Here is a 24,076-nt window from a genome sequence, read left to right as displayed (position 1 = left end):
AGGCTTTGCAAACAATGGTAACGCATATAGTCACTGATAGATAGATAAGACTTTATTAATCCTGTAGGGAAATTGATGTGTTACAGCAGTCCAGCCCAAGACAACCAAAACAGACTTGGTGATGTATTCATCCTCATTTAAGGTTTATGAACCAAAACAGTAACAATGCACTCATAGCAGCTGACATGGCCTTTTCTTTACATTTTCATTTAAAAAATGCTTCCTCATGTTATGTAATTTAATCTCAGACTCTGCATAGAAAGATACACAGATATGACATCCTAATACTCCATAAACATATAGCAAAACAGCCATGTATCTTTATGAAACACACTCACTTGCAGTCATGTCCTTTGTGGCACACCCTGGCGCATTCCGTGCAGCAGCAGAGAGACTCCAACAGGCCACACGTCCTGCACTCAAAAATATCCTGAAATGCCAAGATGAATATCCGAGTCAGAAAGACCCTGCTGAGCTTCGTCTTCTTCAGCAATCTCTTACAGAACTACAAAACTGTGCCACCCACATCCGATAAGCCCAATGGAATGTGAGCAGCCCACCTGATTGATGTGCTCTGCTCCAGTCCACGTGAAGCTGCAAGTGTCATTACAACAGAGGACATAGAGAGGAGAGTCATCCGGGTTGGTTCCAGATGGACAGATCATTTCCATGAACACAGCATCCTCCTTTTCACTTGAGGCAGGATCACCTACAGTGCAGGGTTATATCGCTTCAGTGATAAAGCTGACAGTGCACAAAAATCTCCTAGATGTGTTAGACAAAACGGACCACTGACAGATGACAAGTCACAATTAATACTTCAAATACTGACAGTATAGAAATGCCAAAATAAACACAGCAGCAGACTGTCACCGTGAAACAAGTAAGGTTTCTTCGCTTGGTTCTGTGAAAGCAATAAAAAACGAACCCTGTGTTATAGTTTCAAGCTGTAGAAATCAAAAGAGAAGAACTACTAACCTTTGGCTATTTTCTGAGCAGCTTCAAGAATGGTAATAGCAGCTGGATATGCTCTCCCACTAACAGCAAGCATGAACGGAGTCATTCCCCTCGCATCCCTGTACATTGCCAAAATTAAAAACACCCAGTGATGCACTAAACTCATTTATCATCATAACTTTAAAAACATCAAAAATGAGTGCTTAAAAATGAAACTGAATAGTATGGGCAAATTTCTTCACTGCCGCACTTGTCCTAAAACTTCAGGGCGATTACAATTTACACTTGTGTTCAGACAAGGCCACGTACTTTGCAGAAAGCAAATCCCGGAGATAGGGACGAAGAACAACACTGTCACACATCAATTTCAGTATCAAGTGGGCATTGGCTTTCCGATCTTTGGACTCCACCACTGATGGCTCAGATGAAGGGCCTGGTAAGAAAAAAAGTTTTTTTTTTAAAGGAGCAAAAAAGCATGTCATGGAACAGAAAAAAATGTAATCACTACGCAATACACAACAGTCCATATTCAAGCTGCTTCACACATACCAGATGTTCTGATAGCGTCTAAATACCGCAATTATATGAAATATATATATATATCAAAGATCACTTTTATATACACCAAAGAAACATTCCCTTAACTCTAAGAGTGAAGAACTGGAAGGCCAAAATCTCTTAATTTGTAGGGGGAAAGAAACATGGGAATACAGGTTTTTCTAAAGTACTAAAGCAAATGGTTTACACTGCCACATCTGTATAGAGAAGGTCTTCACTGAAGAAACACAGCAGTGCTCCTGTGTTCTGCTCTCAGCTCACCTGGTATGGTGGAGGTGCTGGGTCCCTGGCCAGTGCCCGCTGATGTGGTGGTGAGAGAACCCACAGCTGGAGCCAGTATAAAATCAATATCGCCATCTTGAAGAAAAACAAAGAGCGGACATATTAAGACACCCCAGTGATCATGAAACCACACTTCAAGGCAAAACAAGTTTATGATGTGCAAACACTCTGATCACCACAGGAAAAACTTTAATTGGGTCAACTTTAACATGTTCATTCTGGACTTTAGCAACAGTACAGTAAAAGATTTACTATCTGGCTCCCTGGGGCAGCAACGAAGAAAGCAAGCTGGATTCAACCAGAAATGTTCCCAATTAGTAAAGTTCTCCATAGCAAACAGCAGTTAACATAGCATCCAGGTTACTAAAAACCCGGAGACTCAATTTTTGTTTACTCTACTGCGCATGAGATGGCGCAAAAAAAAAATTCTATGTATTTTGAACAATCCTCTAACCAAAAAGTTGTATCAAACTGGGTTTGATACATACCATGAAAGATATAAACATCTCACCCTCATGAACACGTTACTAAGTTACAAGACGACAACTGACAATACAACACAGGCAAACCAAAGGCAAATTATTCTATGACGGTATCAGCTAAAACCATTCATGAAGCTTATGTAAAGGACGTATTTTAACCTTATATACAAAAAAGAGAGAAGGGAAGCCTTCAAACACTAGAAGCTGCTCAAAGACAATGAGTCACCTGGGTCCATGGGGGGCGGGTCTGGTACCCAGCTGGGTGGAGCGATGGGAGGGGACACCGGATCCTGGTGGTCACTGGACGAAGGGCCGGACTCGTGTCGTCCCAGACCAGCGGCTCTCAGAGAGCGCCTCATCATCTCTCGCAGCCGCAGACTAGGGAAATAATAACCCCGCGTTAGGATACAGGGCTAGAACTCACTATAGGACCACCAGCAGTAAGACACATGGGCAGAAATGCAGAGACACAGCACAACTCCAGTCAGAGGTGCAACCTAAAAGACCAAGAGATTTCCCTGAATTTCACTATTCTGTGAGGAAAAACTGCAAAGAAAGAACGTTCCCCTATACTTAAGCAGTGTAAGAAATTCACAAATATTCTGAAATGGCAAATTCTAAACAACAACTTTTACAACTCCTAGACAGAATTATATCATAATACCATAAAGGCACAAACATGAGGCTGCACAATAGCATACTAGTAGTTTCCTCAATAGATATTTGTACTACACAGCCCAAAACGCATATAGTAACTCTATCCATGGCAGTATTCCTCCCATTATCAGGCAGTATTCTTTTTAATGGCTCAGCACGAGTCCTGCTTGAGAATTTTCAAACTTCAAGTGTCCATGTCAATGTACGTTAATTTTTCAGTCCATTTTAACAGATTGTGAAAATTTCAATGAGTAAGTCGAGTCCGAAAGATGGGGAGCCCACCCTCTGCTGCTTGAAGACCCTGTTCTATTTCCAGAGCTGTTGCTAGAAACCACAGAGATCGCATTGGCTATGGCTTCGACCGCAGACAGTCTCTCTGCAAACGTGTTCCTCTCTGACCGCTCAGCTTCTGGAAAACACCAATGACATAATACTGAGTAAAAGGCCAAAGGAAAATTAGAAAACTACAGCATATTCCCCAGTGGAAAAAGTAAGTCCGCAATGTTTAGGAGGTACAATTATAATGTCTAAAGATGAGATGAAGGTCAAAGGTCTTATTGGAACCCTCCCAAAAAATACTTACAGATGTTTTCTTATTGGTTTTCATACACCATACTGCTTTTGTAGGATATTTTGTTCAGAGGTATGTTTTTGAACGGTTCATGAACAACAACAAAAAATTATCAAACAGAACATTTTATCAAACTTAATACAGCACCTTCAGGGTCTCAACAGCATTTTGGAAAACCATCGGGATATAGGAACAAGTGAGAAAAGCATTTTTTTTAATTGCTGGGAGGATAGCAAATACAAAAAACAAAACAATATACTACATTTAGTACAATTTAGAACTGGGCTCACTAAGCATTTATCAAAAAAATGCAATTCCAATCTCTGTGCCTCACTAAAAGAGGTAAGGTAATACAAGCATTGCAAGTACCGTACATATAGGCCATGGCACTTGAAATACTTTTTTAAATGTCATTCAGAGCATATTGATCTTTACTGGCAAACTTCCTTATGATTACATCAACTTTTACCTCTATATTGCAATCTTCTTTCAGATTCCCCATGTCTTTGTTTGTAGACAGCTCCTGGAGACATACCAATGCAAGGTATCGAGACAGTTGTTACCTACTGTACCATTACCGGCTGACCATTCTACCATTGTGCATCCATAGATGCCTCTGTTATTAGGCAAAATTCTTTCAAATGCTACCTTACCTTCTTCCTCTTTAGTTTCTTTGTTGCTGACAGGGAAGCACACAGAAACGCATGTGTGCAAGATGTTGCGGTTCCCATCACACCTGTGGCCAAGGAGTGCATGCAGTGCTTGAGGCGTTTGCTCTAGCAAAACGGCTTGCTCCAGATTTATCAAATACTGCCTGCATGCTTCATAATCACATCTTAAGATGTGCTGCATCAGGGTTTGCTTCTGCAAGACAGAAGTCATGAGAAATGGCCTGTAATCAACTTTCAGTGAAGCCTCAAAAATGAAATTAGTCATGACAACTCCCATTCCATAAATTTCACCCTTTAAAATCTAAATCAGTGAAGTGGAATTCTGTAGAAAAACTGCAGAGGTTTTTGAATTGGTGGCACCTACTTTATAGAGATAAGCCAAAGTTCTATTTAAAAAAAAAAGTATATAACAAATTTAACTTGATTTTCCATTTTTCTACAAGGCTTTCATTTAGATTTAATCAATTTAAGTCCTCAGACACAGACTGTATTAAAATGACAGTGACTAAAATGACCAGGCCTTTCAATTCACACCACTTGGCACACTTACCTCAACAGCCATTATTATAACAGCAGCTTTCTTCTTAATAGTGGAGTTGGCAGGAAGATTAGTTAAGGAATGCACTCCCATACCAAGACTCGAGATGGGTGGCAAATCTAACCAGTCAGGGTCTCGTATGCCACCCATGCAGTCTTTAGCCATTGGGTAGATAGTCCCATTTCCATCTCTTAGAATGATAGGCGATTCCTGTTTATAAAGATTCAGAGTCATAACAGAAATAAGTTACTATACTGCTTCTGCATCCAGTGTTCTGTTTCACATTAACAACCAGTGTTTAACTTACAAGAAGGCGGGGTGGGCTATATCTTAGCACAACTTTTAACTCTGTGCTCCAAGAGAGCAACACTTTTTCCCCTCACCTGCCCCGCTGTGAAAATTGCCACATTCCGTTCATTCTGTCCCAGAAAAGCAAGACTGCTGGTGGGAAAGTTATTTTCCTGTTCTGCTTTGCCTGTTGCCAGGTCAAAGATGCAGTATCGCACCCAGCTGCCGGTCTTCAATACAGCATGTACTCCTAAAGAGCAAAAACAATTAACAACATTTACAAATCTCTAAGAGTAAGAAATCTCTGCATGAAAATCGCGGTGGGAGCCAACGCAATGAAAAGAAACATCCACATTTTTAAAAACTGTAAACCGACATTTCAATGATTTTAGTTTTATTCCGACTCTGGTGCAAGCACATTCAAGCTATACCTGCTAACCCCTAGGCCAGACATCACATGCCCTACTCAAGGAATATTTTGGTTTATGTATTTTTATATATATATACACACAAACCCAGACCTCTTTTTACGAATGTTTATACGAAAATTCAATATTACGAAGCGGGAGAATTGTTACCCACATCTCGAACAATGAAAACCAACTTCCAAAATATGAAGAAGCGGTAGGAAGAAATTTTGAAACCTCCACCAAACGCAGAGTGAAGAGGAAGATCTCATACAACTCGCCTCGTATTGAGTGTTCGCATCACAGTCCACTAACTAGTAAGGGTGTGGGCTAGCACAGAGCCTACAGAGTGGCAGGAGAGACGTGTGTGATAGGGTTAGCCGAGTCTTGCTTCATGCATTTTTTGCTAGTGTGTGCACTTTTACTTTTTGTAAGAGTATGTGGTTTAGACTTTATCATGGACTAAAGGTGTTGAGAAAATGAAAATTGTGTGTGTAATTACACAAAAAGCAAATGAAGTGGTTACTGTACAATACAGTGCTGTACTGTACTTAGTTGTGATTAATGATGCCTTACTAGCTAAGCGGTGTTTTTATTACTAAAAACAAACCACAGTATGAATGATTTTTTTGTTGAAAAAGGCAGGGGTGACATTGAGGTTGGAAACCGATGATAATTTTGCCCCATAAGAAATAACCGAATAGGCTTTCCTTTCACATATTTTCACTCTTCAAAAGGGTTTCTGGGACCGGATTATGTGTTGTAAAAAGTGGTACGGGTGTATACGTCTCGTATATTTAGATAGTATTTTGGTACTACATAGCCAGAGAGAACCTGAACTCCAATGCATTGTACTTTTTAGCCATTATGCACCAGCAGCACCATTAAAGTGAGAAGGTGTCTAACAGAAGTGAGGAGACATTTAGATACGTAGTAGTTCAGGCAGGTAGCTACGTCAGCATGCGTAGGCTGCAAAGGAACAAGTAATAGGTTTATTCCATGCTGAAAAAAAAAGGAAGAAAGAAAACACAACGTTTCGGTCGTGGAGCCTTCTTCAGGTGTGAAGAAGCTGAAGAAGGCTCCACTGCCGAAACGTTGTGTTTTCTTTCTTCCTTTTTTTTCCAGCATGGAATAAACCTATTACTTGTGACATTTAGGTATGCCAGACTGAGCAAGACCCGAGTCTGATAGGAGAAAGTATTGAACACTCAGGTTGAACTTCTCTGCAGTGCATCAGTTAAACTAACCTTTCGAATCCACATTTACGGCCAGTATTTCAGCTTTTTCAGGGATGCAAAGTTTCTTAGGTGTGCGCTGGAAGCAATCCGGAACCTTTGGAGTGCCACCAGTTTTTACAACCTATTGGAAAACATGGGAAGTCAAGAAATCATGGAAGGAATGGTTTATAAAAGGAATGCATAGGTGCTTACAAATTTCCCAAAACATTTCCAAAATTTCAAAGCATACTACCATTGCCTTTTTTGGCAATTAATTAAGGACAGAATACCTTAATTATGATCTCAGGGTGGAGTATTCATGAAGTAAATACCCAATAAAGAGTGTTAAGGTTTGTTTTTTATTTTTACATGCATTTCTTAATTAAATTGTTTATTTAGATTATATGTTCAAGGAAATACAACTCAGGATAATATTCTTGGGCAGAGTAAATGATTTTCCAGGGAATTAAAGCTATCTTTCACAGTTTGGGAATAAAATACAAATTCCATTGTGTAGCAAGAGTTTTGCACTTAATTACAATAGCTACCTTTTACCCTTTAAGACAAAAAAACTTTAGGAGGTATTTTATCCTCATATGTTTCACCGTACATTTTAAACGGAGCATACCCAACAACCATCAAAAGTACTCACAAATGTAAGGTAAAAGATTAGAACATTGGAGACTTAATTATAAACAGTATTTTATCAAATATTGTAATAGGTCTCAACAAGAACTTAAATCCATGTGACATGCTGTGGGTAGAAAAATAGCCAAATGCTTTCAGTAAAATGCTTGTAAAGTAATGCGCAAAGCCTTTTAAGAAAAATGTTCAACAAGGATCTTGAATATAGTGGGATTGCTCTCTATACCTGTAGCTCATCTATTCTTAGTAGTCTACAGTCCTGCAGCAGTGATGAGGGATCAGAGTCAGAAGGAGCTGTGCTTTGGTTGCTCATACTGCTGGATGTTCCTGGAAATTTCACAGCAACATATGCACCATCGACTTTTAGCACCTTGAGTTAAAAAAAAGAGCTGTTGCAAATGTTGTATCAAACTGCATCAGACAAAAATCACAATTTATGGAAAAACAAACTGGCAATACACACGTTGCACAAGACAGAATGGACTTCTTAGGAAGATGATAGATTACTAATAATAGGCAACTAAGTTTAATCAAGTACCTTAAAATATAAAATATTTACTTAGCAGATTACATACGAAGACTGGATTTTTAGAGACACAAGAAATAGAATATTCTTTCTTAAATTTCTGTTCTTTAGTGTGGTAACACTACGTTTAAGAAATGTTACAATCGTCAATAGTTAATCTGGCAACCTAAGGGGGTGCTTACTGTCCTTTGCCAAATCCCAACAACTCATCCCACTTTAAACTTGATGGAAAAAATAATAAAACACACAAAAGCAAATCACAGATTACCACTAGCTACCGAATTTCAGTACGTAGAAGGTTTATACAGAAAGGTATCTCCAAAGTCAGTTCAAACCCACCTTTCCAACAGGGACATTTTTAACATCTTCCACAAATACCACTTCTCTCAGAGGCCACTGCTCTTCATTCACTTTCTCCTCCTCTTTTGGGGCTGGAGTTGAGCGCCGCCGCTCTGTAAAAAGGCACACAGTCGTCATTACAAAGTGCAGATTTTCATCGAAGACTTTGTCATTTCACATTAGCGCAATATTAAGAACGATAGGTACCCGTTTATGCAGTCCAGGGTATTTGGCAAGGAAGATGACTGCAATATACTAAAAGCAAATTTGAATGAATCTGAGGAAACCTTCTCTGCTATACACAGACTCTTCAGGTTACACAAGACTCACGATTTGATTTTCTGCAACATGGGTTGATGGGCCCCATCAGAAAATGCTTCATTGAGGGAAAGTTTATATTACATGGGTAATGACAAGTGTTGCAGCAGTTCTGTCTGTGAATGAATAGCAGGGAGGAAGCACAATGCAATCACCAACAGCATCCAGCAGGGCTGTTATACACTTCAGACTCGCTTTGCATTTGTGTACGTGTGATAACCTTCACATTATCACTTCGACTTAAATTTAATCCTGATTCTAGCTGAAATGCTATAGACAGTTCACAACTGGAAAAAACTTTGAAATAAAGGAACACAACAGTTAACATTGCAATTAATAGACATACTGTAAGGCAGCGATGCACTGCTTGCGATAGAGGATGTGTCACTACAAGTAGATGCTGGAGAAGGAGGTGGTCCCATCTCAGTCTTCACAGACTCAGGTTTGTTCTCCGTTCTAAGGACAGAAGTTAGAAATGAATCTGTTAAACTGGTTAACAGTATATTTAAACAAGGGAATTTTAAGAATACTACAGAAGAAACTGAGCTGGACTAATTCTAGATCCTGATATGACATCAAGTTATACGTGTGGATACTGCTGTGAAGTTCAAAGTGTTTTTTAATAAGATGAAAGACACTATAAAGAGGAGAGCATCACAGAGCCAGAGCTTAGAAAATCAACCGAGGCAGCAATTCTGCACAACAAAATCTGCATCCACTGCACTTACTTTGTTTCTGCCGTCTTGCTAGTCTTCTCCATGTTTTTCAAGCTCTCTGGCGACCTGAGCTGAAACCTGCAACTGTCATTCATGTTCCATACGGATTCCATCAAGACCCCCACTTTAGGAATCCCAGCATTGACGGAAAAGGCAACTGCCCCTGCATGGTAAAGAGGGTTGTTCCTCAGGCAGACCTAATGATGGCAAAATAGGAGAATGTTTACAACAATTTCATATACCAACAGGGTTAGTCACATTTTAAAGAAAAGCCACGCGACATTAAAAAATGACAAATCCACGCGACATTAAAAAATGACAAATCCACAATCTTCTCACCTGTGTGCCCACAATAATGTTGGGCATAGAGGAGATGCCAGCGCTGGACTTTGGCTTTTTATTCTTGGCTCTGGCCTTTTCTAGCATCTTTTTCCGTTGACTAAAAGGAACGACGCCCCTAAAGAACAAAAAAAGAAGTGGTTTTATTTCTTAAACTACAACGTACCCATTCATTTTTACAAGTTGTTTGCAAATAGAAGGTATTTATTCATGACACTAAAAGGTTAGAAACTACTACAGATTTCAATTGCTTGATGGGTCTCTTCTGGCAACACCAGACACATTAGAGGGATATGATTTAAGTTATAATTTACAATGGTACTATTCCAGACATTTGGAAGCACAAAACAGTACTTACCACCAATACAGGCTATTCTCTAGCTGTGCACAGGTGTAAAGGGCACAGCAATGCAGGGACACAATGCGCTCTCCTTGCAGTTCAGTGAAGGTCTGTGTGCTGTGCTCCAGCTTTGATGCTACAGTACTAAGTGTATCATCCACCCATGTGGCAACCTTGTGAGGAAAAAAAAAGATTTAGACATACCTTACAACTAAAAAAAAAGTAATCAAGTTTAATATGTCCTGTGCAATGAATACGATAAAGCAAACAATGCATCGTCAAACTTTAACATGTCTAATGCGGCAAAGATGCTCTGAACCCAAATACAAGATGAACAAAAATACAAATGTTTAAGTGTCCCTATATTTAATATTTTGTTAATTTAAGAAAGGTAATAGAACGGCTGGCACACTGACCTTATTGCTCTCGGTAGCAACAGTAGCTCTTATACTATTGGCAGACAAGAGGGTGATTTTTTCGTTGATCAGTCCCAGAAAACTGGCTCTTGGGTGATGCACAGCAGGGTTCTGCAGATTGGAATTTTGTTTTAAGATTCTCAGCTGTAAAAAGTGTGAAACATCTATAATCACAGTCTACGGCATGACAATACCTGTGCGTTTCTATATGGTTCAGTGTCACTCCACTTCCACTGATAGAGTTCTCCTTTTGAACTCACTGCCACCAGTTCAGAGTACAAGGCCCCAATGCTGAGAAACTTCGTACCATCCTTTATAGGGAAAAAATACAAATAGTTTTATATCCATTATTTCAAGGAATCAACTGTATCAAGTACGAGCCTCCGCTTTCAAGACTGTAAACATGCCTACGGTAAACGTGCAATGTGTACAATACTGACAGGAATCCAAGGACATCTTGAAAAGAACATCCACAAATGTGCTCAGTTGTCCCATTTTGCTTTAAGAAGGAAATTTCACAGCCATAAAGTTCCAAACACCCAGTTGCATCACATTTGTGTATCACTGTTTCTGGAAACACCCTTCAATGGAAAAACACATCTGTCACTGCCAATGCTCAAAACATCCTGGTCAGAAATGCTACCTTTTTGCGTGACAAGAACAAATATCCCTGCTTGTCGTTATATCTTCACTTTAGACATTAGGCTTGCCTCCCATGTATTACTTTGAGGAGCACAGTATCTTTCGAGGGTTTTACAGACATTGCTGAAAATACAGAATTTGAGACTCTTTGGTGCAGACCAGGGGAATCTGTGGTTCTGCATTCATACAGAAAAACATTACTATACTATAAGCATATACAAACTAAAGAAAGTATGCACAAATGATTACTTAAAAGTAAACATAAATCCTCAATTTTCAAATCTACACAATTAGATTTTTTATAAAGTTAGAAATGTACAATTATTTTGCTATGAGCCCACCCAATTTCAAGCTGTCAATTATAAGACTTAGTGCATGGCCAGAAACTTTGCAGCCGCACACAGGGAAGAACGAACAAGAGTAGGCAGACTGCTCCAACTAGCCCACGTTCAAGCTACTGACTGATCAATTTTAACCTACGACAGGCTACGCAGCTATATGCGACAGGTTTAACTCAGCGCTAACTGGAGGAGACATGCTCCAAACCTACGGCACCACAGGTCTGTAGGTGCTTGGATGGTTACAGGGGTCACTGCTGCCAGGAGCTGACAAGAGTTGACTAAACCCAACCCTTCTCTCAACAGCATTGAGCCATGAGTCCTGGTCACACGCTGGTCCACACCTAAGCCTGAGCTTGGCATCTTTACTTGTTAAAGTTTTTATCGTCTAATTCAACAATTAACACTTCATGTCATGGTCCTGAACTACTGCATTCTTCACAAATCTATGGATTTCAATAGGAAGTGCCATCAATCCAGAGAAATCATCCATCACTGGAACACTAAAAGAGAATGACTGTCTTAGCAAGAATCATTCAGAACAGCATTGCACCGATGGTATTTAATGGCTGTTCTGGTATATGTACCCAATATATATATATAACCCTCTGAGACACAGGAAATGATGGGAGGAAACAATTTCCACAGCATTTATTCCCCCTCCCCCCATTTTATCCAGGTTTGTATTCAAAGGCTGGACATACAGGAGTGCAGGCATTTGGCACTGCTTTGTTAATGTCTTAACTCCTACTCCAAATATCTTTGAAAAACATAGTAACAGCATTAACTGTAGGTGTGGCATCGAAAAGTTAGATCTGCTCTAATAATCTTAAAATGTCTTTCAAAACTTTCAACAACACTCAGTATTTTGTTTCCAGCTGCCCCCAAACTAACTACTGTCGTCTAAGGGCAGGCTTCAAATTAAAACTACAAAAAAAAAAAGCAAGATGCACTCAGCACGGAATAAACGGGAACATGCAAATCGATAAACAGTGCAGACGAAATGCAGAATGAACTATTACGGCAAACCTTATCAGGCCACCACTGAAGCTCCTCCCCCAGGGACACGGGGCTCTGCACCGGGATATTCTTCTTGTCCATGCTCGGCTCCCCTTCCCTGCTTGTGGAGCCTCGCTCGGTATCAAAGGAGGCTCCATCAAGCCACCTCCGCTCACGCAAACGTAACACAGACTCGCGCTCACGCAACAGCTCCGAGTCTCTCTCTAAGGGAAGAAGGAGAACTGGTATGCAATGGGGTCACACCAGTGGAATAAAAGTAAGCCACTCTCTGGGAAAGACCCTCCACAAAAAAAAATATCGCAAAATAATAAAAAAAAATGTCCACCCACAAATGAACAGAGGTTAAAAATAAACACAGACAAAAAAAAACAGGTGATTCACACTTTCCAGTGTACTCTGCAGTCAAGGGTCTTGGACATCCTAACCCAATACACAAACCAGATGGTACTACTGGGCCTTTCTCAGAGGGCTCACTGCTTTTATTTTATCCAATGTGCTCAAGCTTCTTAAGAATGAACACACAAATAGCAACACAAACGTAAAAATGAGCCAATAAATTAAAATATACGTGTTCATTTATCTCATACCTACCGTCTTTCTATTTTCTAAGAGGTGAACAAATACACACAGGGCCAGAGAACAGCCTTAAAGGGTTAAGAATACATTCCAGGAAAGACCTCATAACACAGTAAGCCTGGATAAATATGTACTAGTGTAATTTAATTAGTAGTTAATAATTATGAACTGGAAAGAGTTCAAATTAACTGTGAATGGCTCTATCCATCCTCTAAAACATCTAGATGTTTGTCTCCCCTCTTGGTAGGAAAATCTTTAATATGTTTATCTACCACCTTCACAAGTAGGCTTTTCTACACTGGAAAGCACTTACTTGCAATAAAAAAAATCTTGATACACATCTTACATTCATTTGCTTTCTTTAATTTCTCCGTATAGAATGAATATGTGCCCACAGAGAATCTTGCTTTGCTCACTCATCTACACCTCTTATCCATTATTTAAAAGATAAAAGGTACTGAATTACCTCGTGAGGATCCAAGTCTTGAGAGAGAAGAACGGCGAAAGGAGGGATATCCAAAATAACTGATGTCTTCCGAGAACATGGCGTCCGCATCAATTATGACACTGGGGTGGGCCGAGTGGATATCGGCATCCAGCAGAGACATTAAGTCCTCTGAAAACAGCAGAAAGGACAGAACAGCATTTAACAGGGTTTGTATCCAGGAGAATCTAGGTACATTGTAGGGGAAGCTTGAGTGCAGCAAAGATTTTCTGCAGAACCAGTGTTAGAAAAAAAAAACCTGTTATCCCACTTTAAAATACAAAGTGCTTATAAGGCCTACTGAAATAACTATCATGATATGGTGACAAACACTGCTCGGTGTAACCTCCATCTGTATTACTCTCATAAGTTTGGAGATACAAGCAGAATATTCCTACCTTCAGTTAACTGGGACAACTGAAGAGCTATTAAGAGTTTAAATTAAAAAAATGTAGATACTTGTACATTACACAGAACTACAAGTAATCTTCAGCCGCCTAAGGACAAAAAGAAAAGCAGCAGGAAAAGTCTAGTAAGAGCAGTAGCCCAACACCTACCTCCTGGTAAGTAAGATTCACTTGCAGTGTCATCACCATCATCACCATCCTCATCATCACGACTCAGCAAATTGTTGACAGCCAAATTAACATCCAGGTTAGTCCGCTGGAGTTCTCGGATGATAACGCTCCTGGACTTCCCTTGAAGAACTACCTGTGCCTAATCAACGGGGGAAAAAAGCCTTACAACAATCCACTCTATTGCTGTAACAATTCAAATTTCTCAGTCACATAATTCCAATAAGTAGTAAATAGTTCAGGTGGGTGGCTGCATCAGCATGCGTAGGCTGCAAAGGAACAATAAGGCCATTCCCTGCTGAAAAGAGAAGAAAGAAAAACGTTTCAGTCGTGGAGCCTTCTTCGGGTGTGAGGTTCCTTCTTCAGGTTGCTCACACATGAAGGACCCACGGCCGAAACTTGCGTTTTCTTTCTTCTCTTTTCAGCATGGAATAAACATATTACTTGTTCCTAAACAGTAAATGTACCGTTATAAAAAATAAAAAGGCCAAATGGATACATCATTTACTGCTCTTTACTTGTGCATAATATTCTAGTATTAGAACAGTTGCAAATGACATGAGGCCATTTGGCCCATTTAACCCATTTTTTGTAGCTTATTGATCGAAGGATCTCATCCACTTGTTTCTTGAAAGAAATCAGGATATTTTCTTCGGCAACATTTCTGGGTATCATATTCTATACTCCCACATTACTAAAAGTGTTACTGAAATTATATCCGTCTTGCGTTTGCAAGTATTTTACTTCTTGGCAATTTCAATATATATATATATGGGGATTCTACTGTAAAGGTATGATGAATCAACAACTCCATGAATTGGACGATCAATTTTGGAGTCGGTTTAAGCATGTCCAACGTACAAGCATTTGTATGAAGCATTTTCTGACCACAAGGCTGTCTTACCTTATCTCAAATTAACTCTCAAACTGGAGTCATAGGAGTATTGGAGTACATCAAGGATCTGTACTTGGACTCGTTTTCCTTATTTATATCAATAATGTAGGTTTCTGCTCTTTGCAGAATTTGTACTAACACATCAGTAGGTCCTTTGAACATTCGAAACTTGTATTTTAATCAAGAGTATGATAGAAAGCTACATCTGGCCTGGACCCTCGTGTCCCGTTTCAAAATGGCCTTTTCTTGCAACTATTGTGACTTGTGTGGCAGCAGCTCAGCCGGGTTGAATCTTAAAAACAGTTTTGTTCACGTGGGCGGCTGGCAGCTGTGGGGACTGACCTGAGAGATGAGCTCCTCAGGGATGACCGAGGCTGGAATGACGGGCTGAGGCTGGCTACCCAGAAGCCCCGAGCCCCTGTCCCGTCCGGTGCGGATGACCCTGGTCTGCCTCCTGGAGTCCCTGGCCGCGGTGGAGGACCTGCCCGACGAGCCGCCGCCGCCGCCGCCACTGCCCCCGCCGCCTCCGCCGCCCCCTCCTCCTCCTCCACCACCACCGTTCACACCAGAACTCCAGCGGTTCCTGTCACACAGAGCTCACGGGTCAGGGAGGCTGAGCACAGCAGTCAAGCAGACATCAAAGACATTGCAAAAGAAGAAATGGGGAGGCCGCTTTAACTGTACATTTGCGTTTAGCCAACATGTAAGTTGTGAGGAAAAAAAACACGAAACCGTAAACTCCTACATTGTCTCTCGCTGGCTTCCCATCAACTAAAAATTCATTGAAAAAAAGAGCTTTTGAAAAATCTGTATTGAAACATTTTTCATAGTCCTCCAAAAACACAGTTTTAGAGCAGAGCAGAGGAATTTACTGCCATATGATCATGTACATATGGTATTCCTTCCACATTTCATTAAAAAAATAAAAATGCAGGGATGGGAAGAGAGGATAATGTCCACACAAGTAAACGCAGAAGGTGATGTGACGGCACTGATACGGAAACCTGCAGTTTGGTGCAGAGGCTGCATTTCAGCAGAGCCACCAACTACACACTTGGGTGGAAGTCCCTTAACTGCACTGTGCTTTGACATTTACCCCATGTAAAGCACTGGAAGGAGAGTGAAACCAATAAGCGCCAGTAGCGGCAGAGTAAATAAAGCTTTGAAACTCCTGAAACGTAGGGCTAAAATGTTTACAAACTTAAAACATACACGTCTCCATTCTTGAGTCCATTCTACTGTTTAATACCTCGAATGAGGGTTTATTACAAATCCAAAACTGCATAATAGTTCTTTAAGTCTTAATAGAGGATTTGGCCTTGTAGTACTGGTAGGTTTTCACCTGGTGTCTACATTAATGATGACCCTGCCAAAACTTACCCAAGGGTGTTGCCTGCCAGTCTGCCCAGTGTGTCAGAACCAGACAGAAACCAGGGCGGATCACTAGTCCTGCCTGGCCTGGAGGTCCTTCCTGTCCCTGAACCACTGCTCAACTTTGAACTGAAAACAAAAGATGGGAGATCAGTTACAAACCTAGTGTCCCACATGGGGTCACTGAGAACAACCTGGAAGTCCCAGGTCTTACAGCCCATGGGATTGAGAGCAACTAGCCTTGGCAACACCCTTGGGGACTGGCTCTGGCTGCTGCAGATGCAGCTCCTTTGTGCTTTACTTCCAGAAGGAAGTGGGAAGAATTTTCTGTCATCGCCAAACACCCTCTAGATTTAAGGCATATTTAAATTTAAACAGCTGGTGAAAAACTATAGAATAATAATTTACAGTGAGGTTTTAAAGTGAGTAACCTTACACAGAATAAAAAAAAAAGATCATTGCATATAAGATATATGTAATCCACACAGTTACATTTATTTTATCAACTCAAAACAGATCATACGCACAAACCAAAGGTGTCCAGAGATTTGGGGAATAAAACCATTACAACACAATTTAAATTTAATTACTGACATAGCATAAGAATGAATGTTTTCATTTACATAATAGCACAGATGGAAGGAGATTTGAAGAAAACTTAACATTGAGCACCTAACGAAATGAGAACAAAGCAGCTTACAGGGGCCTCATCTTAAAATTCTTTACATTCCTCAGATCTGACTGCTTGATTGCCCATTTTATCAGTCATTTTAAAAGTATGATTGTGATAAAACGCTTCATAAAATAAACTCCATTAAAGTTACGGAACTTCACAGGGCAAGGTAAATCCCAGCAGGACAGCTGGATAATGTGCAGTTAGAACTGTTCAGTCTTGCACTAATCTTACTCCACCAATCAAAATACACAACACATGTAAGGCGACATCCAGGGTGTGGTACATTTTATGAGAGGCACACACATACTATTTAAGTATTTCTACTTAATGCACATTTAAAAAATATTACATTCTTAAGCATGTACTGAATATTGGGATAAACAGCTATGACCACAATGTTTCCTAGGGATTATCTGAATTTGAGAGAACTTAGTTTATGGTAGCTGAGTGCCTTTTATGAACTACATGACTTTCTCCTTTATCTTTAAAGAATTATCCTGTTGTCTGTCATAAAAATGAGGCAGAGAAAATATCAACCCTTAATCCCAAATTCTACTCTTTGTATCACCTGGCCCTGTTATCTTCCAAGTGCTGATTTTATAGGAACGTCCTTGGTGCACAGCAATCAAGCGACAAGAAATGGCAAATTGTAGAAGCTCAAACCTGCGTGCAATTTGGGTCCTTTTTTCAGGCAAACACCGATGGAAGGCAGCAAAATCAGAACTTTTCAGTTTTAATTCAAATGAATATTTTAAAGAGAAAATGGCACATTAAAAACCCATGATATTAGTGGTCAAACCCTGTGTTGTTCATTACAGTTCCAATGCATTGTCAAAATATGCACTTCAATAGATAATCTGGGCACTGAAGTATATAAATGATAATCTGGGCATTAAACATCCCGTTTTTCAGAAAATGCATGAGGAATATACACCATGTTAAAATGAAGTTTACACACTCTGCAGGAAAAGAACTAGACTTTGTAAACTTTAAAGGATTTTAAAGCAAAATCTGCTATTTCCATGTTACACAATGTTCTTTTGCAGATAAAGTCGTGGCAGGAGTAGCAACAAACTGGATTCCTGAAACAGACCTCTAAACCCTCATTCTTGGCATTTCCACAGGGAAGAACATAGGAAAGTCACAGCCACAAGTTCATGCGGCCAACACACTCACATCCCAGACAGTTTCTCAAAGCTTTTGTACAAAAGCTGATTTAAAGTGAAGACATACAAACTCATGAGCACTAATTCACTACAACTTCTTCCTATTTCACGGAACATCCTCCCAAGTACTTCACCGAAGGCTCCGATTTGGAGAGGAAACAAAACCAATATCTATCCTTCAAGTCAATGATTACCACTTGCTACAACATTCATGCTTGGATTTTTCATTCAATTATTCATTCATGAATAGCCCAAAGACCATAGGGGTACCACCGTGCCAGCACAAAAAAAAATCTCAACATGCACTACTTTTTAAAGGAAATTACTTTCTCAAGACAAAAGGGATATCCGTTCTTATGACAAACTATGAAGATCTCTAATTTAACCTTAAATATCCATCTCTTAATATCCACTAGTTCTCTGCATTTAACAATACTATAAGCTGGTTTCCTGAGAAACTTAACATCAGATAAACGCTGAGGTACAATGATTATTAACAAAACCACCAAGTCTAAAAACATCCTACAACTGCAAAAAATCTACAGTTTCACAAAAAGATAAAAACATGCATCTCTGGTAACAATAAGTTGCTCACTAATTCCATCTTTAATATCAATACATGTCAACATTATATTAGATGGTAGACCTAATATATTTGCCCTATATTAAAGGTAAAATACAAAGCAAAATATAGCTAAATTAAAGCAGAGAAAGTGTCAAGAATTCTTCCTTAGAGAAGTAGGTTTACATGATCATCTTAAGATTTAGTTTTTCAGCTCATTTTCATTTGAAGCCTACTAAAGAGGCAGTATCAAACACTGAAAGTATAGTTCACAAAAAGGGGCAAATAACTAAACTGCAGACTGCAATCAGGAATGCTGAGCTTGCCACCTTATCCTTTGTTTTCTTTTCTTTAGTGCAAGAGAATAAAAATAATCTCACCCATCACTGCCATCTGGTTTACCCAACTCCAACCTATCAGGCTGCACAGCAAAACCAATTCTACAAACACGACCATCCTAAAATAAAAGCAAAAAAACATTACACAGTGGACAGAAATAAGCTAATGAAATACATTTAATACAAACGCACATTTATGTCACAATTCACAATAAATCCTCAGTCCAGATGATTATGACCCAGGAGTGTGTTTTAGGAACACTCAGAAAAGATTAGTAGAGCACCTATTGCTCTTTCAACAACTGTTTCCAAGTATGCTTTGACTGAAGGATCCTAAGTTATCATGGACATCTTATGAGGTCTGAACAAGAACAGATAAATACCGATATTTATAAAATTTCAATAAAAAGTAAGTTATTAATAGTTTATTTTCATTTTATTGCATGAAACAGTATATGGGTGATCTTTTGCTTTTTTAACTCTGAAGAGATATCTAATCAGTTTTAACAGTTTTCTTCTGAACTGTATAAGCTTACATACATTATCTGAATTCATGGTAATAATTCTCAATCTAAGAAGAGAGCCACTGCCACTCAATATCTAATGATAATGTAATATTTCTATTGAATACAGGCATCCTCCCTTTAGATACAATGTGCATTATCCATTGCTTGTAAGGATTTTTGAAACCTTAGCATGCATTCAAAAGTAGAGTTATTATTACATGCATCTTAAAAACATACAATTCGTCATATTGAAGCATGAGGTAAGACAGTTCTACAGAAGTTTTTGCCCAACTACTTTGTCAGTGATCATTTCTTGAAATTTGCACAGTACATATTTAATGTGTTGACTATCAGATTTAGTTAACAATTACTAGTACTGCAGATGGAACATGAATGATTGTGTCCTGTACTGAGTACCAATGTACCAAAGTGTTTGTCCTTTAACTATGTGAAATGTGAAATTAAAATAAACTTAGAATGATTAAGAATTACCTCCAGAAGAAAAGCAGCATGATTTGGTCCCACTACACACTGTTTAATTGTGGCCTGTTCCAATACATTTAGAGGAGGATGGCTGAAGGGAAGACAAAAAATAAGACAAAACTGCTTCAGGACATAACAGTCAAATATTAAAATATACAGCACAGTCTCCAAAATTCCTCAAAGGACATAGGTTTGCTAGATGTAAGCGATGTTAACACTAACGCTGGTGCTGCAATCCAGCCAGTACCCAGCAGTCCAGAAGATGCTAAATCAGCAGCAGCTAATCACCTTGTCAGTAAATGCATTCCAAACAGCCAGCTAGACCACTTTCTGAGGATAGAAAAACTAACACGTACTGGAAAAGCATGAGAAAGTATGTTTGATGCTGGCAAACTCCAACTAACAAAACAATTAGGTTGGGGAATTAAGGGAGAAAATCAATCTAAACAGCCACGGACATGAAAAGCTCATCCATGCTTTAATTTATATATGTAAGCACGTCATACGTGTATGCATTTACAAGTCCACTTCACATTTACAATTAGAATTTGGGAAGCATAAATATTTCCAGCCAGATCAGAATTCCCATCCCGATTAGAAAATAAGCATGCACATCCATTCACTAGTCACCCTGGTTTCTGAAGTTACCTACAAAAAAAATGGAGGTAAATCAGACATTTTTAAAGAACCTTCACAATATACTTCTAGAACACAGTACTAACTTCAGTCATTTAGTAAAGCCCTCTGCCTAAAACGCTAGAGTCCTATAGCCTGGAGGCTGCAGATGTGCACCTAATCACTAAGCAAGGACTTAAGGTTTAGGTTTTAGAACTGTACAATTAGGTTTTCATTGGCAAATAGCAGCTCTCCGTCACAGGCTAAAATGTTGTAATTGATCAATGTTCTGTGGATGAAAGGCTTACCTGCTGAAGTTGTATTTGTTAAGTTTCTCTGAGACCTCCCGCAGCCTGTTGGAAGAAAAGGCAGAAGGGTTGGAGAAAGCTGTCGGTCCCTTTTGAGGCAACTATGACAAACTGGTAAGACTACAGGGATCCCTATAGGCGACAAGGACCAAGACCTTTTAAATCTACTGAAGAATAAACCTAATGGTTTAACCTAACCTGGTAATATTACAAACTAAGCTTGAACAAACTACAATACAAAAAAAATAATAGCATACTGGGCATGTTTCAGAAAGACACAGGATATTTTCAGCTCTCAGTTTCACCAAGATCAATATTCACAGGTGGATTAGGATAAATGGTTTCAGCCGGTTCACATAATAAAAGACCTACAGTAAAAACTCTTTTTTCTTGACAAAATATAAACATGACAATCAAATGAAAGATAACATCCATAATTCAAATGGCAACTCCAGTTATTCTTTCTAAACATTTCAGGCATTCAAATATTAGACCATTAATGAGAATTCCAGGTCTTTAATAGAGTAACACCTTTGCGAAAACACAACATACAAGATATAGAACGAAAATAAAGGGAAATCAAAAACATCACAACTTAATGCAACAACCATTTTTAATACTGCACAAAACATTCGCTCCTTAAAGATAACAGAGCATAGAAATGCAATTACCGTTTCAGAATAAAAAAAAATAGTTTACCATTATCAAAATGAGCAGAACAAAAAAAAACAGTACACTTATTTCACAAGTGTACACCTCACTAAACAAATCCTAATGCAACAGATGGGGTAAGGATGCACAAATCTTTGGCTTTGCTAAAGGTGCTATATTTCTCTAGTTATTTTCATTCACACTCCTCCTAAGTGGCCCTTAATAAAGTGAAGTACACACGTCAAGTGTGTATTTATCACGTTCTGTTTGCCATGAGGGAGTCTCCACATATAATTCCGAGCCAAACAAGGTTGCCATAGCAGTTGGCTTGTCATCGAGTTTTTTTTTTTTAAGAGGACCTAACTGGTTTATATGAAACCTGCTATTTCGCCCTTTGCAACATAGTTACTGCATCAGCCTACATCAGCCATAGGAAGTGAAATGTGCTGATCAGAAGATATATTTTCATGCCGCTCTTAAAATTATCTCATCAGTTATCAAATGATTTTCACTTTCGCAATTTAAAAGTATTCGAATCTCAATCTCTAAACTTGAGTATAAATTAGATTTTTTATTTGAATTTTGGGACTGACACTGAAGTCGAATCGAGTCTTACTTAAAAAGTGTTTACGAAATGATTTACGTTATAAGAATACACTTATATAGCACGTTTCTGGACAACCCCACTGTCACCACCAGTGTGCAGCCCCACCTGGATGATGTGATGGTAACGAAAGTGTGTCAGTGCGCTCCCCACACACCAGCTCTCAGTGAGGAGGAGAACAGAGTGATGAAGTAAGGAAGCCTATTAATAGGTGGAGATTATTAGGAGGCCAAGATTGGGAAGGGCCAGGGGGAAACTGGGACAGGATATGGGGGTTAATGATAAACGCTCTGGGATTTTTAACGACCTCGGGAAGTCAGTACCTCAGTTTTACTTCTCATCCAACGGACGGAAAATTATAAACCTCAAGATAGCCCAGCTTAAGTCAATTGCTCACTCTTGAGAAACAGGACTTCTCTGCCAAGCTCTTTAGTGCATTCCTTATTTGATCCACCCCAGCACAGCAGATTCTCATCCCAGCCTGACCAGCTCATCAGGGTCCAGAGGAAAGACCACGGCCCTTCAGTAACGAGAGCTCAGGCAAAGCTGCAGCATGGGGACCGTGGACTCACAGAACACATCTCCACGGACAGCACAAAGAACCGACAAATCCCACAACAATAAAGATAGGAGAAAAGGGATATTTAGAAAGTATACCAATAATAATGCTTTATGCAGTAGATTTCTCTTTTGCATTTCATGATATGAAACTTGTGTTGCATCCCCTCCCCTGGTTAGGCAAGACTCAGCTTACCTAAATTCAACTATGCAAAAAGCTCCCATGGGTCTCATTATAACAAAATAATCCAGTCAGACAAAGCTGATGTCACATGCATGAGGAGTAAGTAGCACAGCACTTTATTCCCAGGGTCAATAGTGAGGAGCAAGTGCAGTGCAGCCACCACCACAGCCACCCACTTTCTCCTTCAGTCTGGAGGTGCTTTCAGGCAGGTGTGGCAGCCTCTCGCTCATTTCTTCAAACTGGTTGAAAACTTTGAGTTATGCATATGGCAATCATGTCGGGAAACCACCACAGTGATCTTATTCGATGTTCTGCTCTTTGTATTTAATTACTGAACAGGACAGAGCAAGTCAGTAAGTACAGTACAGAGAAGTTCTGTAAAGGGTAACTCCCTAATTTACCGTACTGTTTATTTTTTTAACACGCTACATTTGGTGCTCGTTCTGATTCTTTAAGCTCGTAGATACCTACAATTCTCAGCTATTATTGTTCATTTTCTTCACATACTTGGAAAAAATAAAAAATATTAAAAACCTAAAAATAGTTCTTAACACCCAATTACTTGTTCAAATCACTAGGAGAAAAAAAAAAGACAACGGCCACTACAAAAATATAAAACCCAGGAAAACCTCTGACAAATTCAACAGCAAAGCCAGGAGTACAACTATAAACCGATCTGACTGCTCCTTAACTGAGCGCAAATGCTAAAACTGCAAATATGATAAGGCGCACATAACTTCCTTTAATTAAAAATCTGAAGCGCAGTCAAGAAACTCGAGCAGGAAAACAGAACAGAGACGAGGCATTTAAAATTCACTTAAAAAATGGAACAAGTAAAAAAAAAAGCTATTCTGATCACGTCAAAACCTCGCGGTCCTGTCCATTGATTCAACACAAAAGAAGAAAAGTGCTTTTATCCTGGATAATTTTGAACTGCCAAAGCTACAAACAGAGGACTGAATAAGGAGCGGTGTCTGAGTCCATCGGCTCCAGAGGAACGAGCAAAGGTTAATTCCATGCTGAAAACTAGAAAGAGGAGAGTTTCGTCTGTTAAGCCTTCTTCAGGCGACACCTCTAAAACATCGTGCCTTCTCCATCTCCTTTCAGCGTGTAATTAACCTTTACTCATTCCAGAGCTACAAATAGCCACAATCTGTTAAAACGTGTTTGTGGTACAAAAACCATCACTAAACCTAGCATTTCCTGTCTGAGGTAAAGGATGGATTTTCAGTATTGACGCAGAAAATTTTTCGAGAT

General features: G+C 39.4%; 1 protein-coding gene across 15 annotated transcripts in view; it reads right to left on the bottom strand.

Moving 5' to 3' along the window:
- Positions 1 to 24,076, bottom strand: part of ubr5 (ubiquitin protein ligase E3 component n-recognin 5) — a 59,809-nt gene that overhangs the window by 21,148 nt on the left and 14,585 nt on the right. For 8 of the 15 annotated variants that reach the window (XM_015357949.2, XM_015357948.2, XM_069194823.1 and 5 more), the window contains exons 2-29: positions 20,823 to 20,867; positions 19,909 to 19,990; positions 18,953 to 19,029; positions 16,178 to 16,297; positions 15,140 to 15,380; positions 13,885 to 14,044; positions 13,310 to 13,459; positions 12,277 to 12,488; positions 10,462 to 10,578; positions 10,268 to 10,378; positions 9,870 to 10,024; positions 9,512 to 9,629; positions 9,185 to 9,369; positions 8,803 to 8,912; positions 8,139 to 8,251; positions 7,500 to 7,643; positions 6,659 to 6,770; positions 5,100 to 5,254; positions 4,729 to 4,926; positions 4,161 to 4,371; positions 3,977 to 4,030; positions 3,219 to 3,345; positions 2,506 to 2,657; positions 1,777 to 1,872; positions 1,267 to 1,390; positions 979 to 1,076; positions 561 to 709; positions 339 to 430 (exon numbers count right to left, since the gene is read on the bottom strand). In XM_015357949.2, coding sequence (XP_015213435.2) covers positions 339 to 430; positions 561 to 709; positions 979 to 1,076; positions 1,267 to 1,390; positions 1,777 to 1,872; positions 2,506 to 2,657; positions 3,219 to 3,345; positions 3,977 to 4,030; positions 4,161 to 4,371; positions 4,729 to 4,926; positions 5,100 to 5,254; positions 6,659 to 6,770; positions 7,500 to 7,643; positions 8,139 to 8,251; positions 8,803 to 8,912; positions 9,185 to 9,369; positions 9,512 to 9,629; positions 9,870 to 10,024; positions 10,268 to 10,378; positions 10,462 to 10,578; positions 12,277 to 12,488; positions 13,310 to 13,459; positions 13,885 to 14,044; positions 15,140 to 15,380; positions 16,178 to 16,297; positions 18,953 to 19,029; positions 19,909 to 19,990; positions 20,823 to 20,867 — 3,708 coding nt within the window. The remainder of the gene's footprint in view (positions 1 to 338; positions 431 to 560; positions 710 to 978; positions 1,077 to 1,266; positions 1,391 to 1,776; positions 1,873 to 2,505; positions 2,658 to 3,218; positions 3,346 to 3,976; positions 4,031 to 4,160; positions 4,372 to 4,728; positions 4,927 to 5,099; positions 5,255 to 6,658; positions 6,771 to 7,499; positions 7,644 to 8,138; positions 8,252 to 8,802; positions 8,913 to 9,184; positions 9,370 to 9,511; positions 9,630 to 9,869; positions 10,025 to 10,267; positions 10,379 to 10,461; positions 10,579 to 12,276; positions 12,489 to 13,309; positions 13,460 to 13,884; positions 14,045 to 15,139; positions 15,381 to 16,177; positions 16,298 to 18,952; positions 19,030 to 19,908; positions 19,991 to 20,822; positions 20,868 to 24,076) is intronic. The other 7 variants (XM_015357952.2, XM_069194825.1, XM_015357958.2 and 4 more) reach the window with 3 other exon arrangements.

The sequence above is a fragment of the Lepisosteus oculatus genome, chromosome 10, assembly GCF_040954835.1.
Source record: "Lepisosteus oculatus isolate fLepOcu1 chromosome 10, fLepOcu1.hap2, whole genome shotgun sequence".
Classification (NCBI taxonomy): domain Eukaryota; kingdom Metazoa; phylum Chordata; class Actinopteri; order Semionotiformes; family Lepisosteidae; genus Lepisosteus; species Lepisosteus oculatus.
The sequence above is the reverse complement of the archived record's forward strand: the minus strand, read 5'-3'. Positions and strand labels throughout refer to the sequence as shown.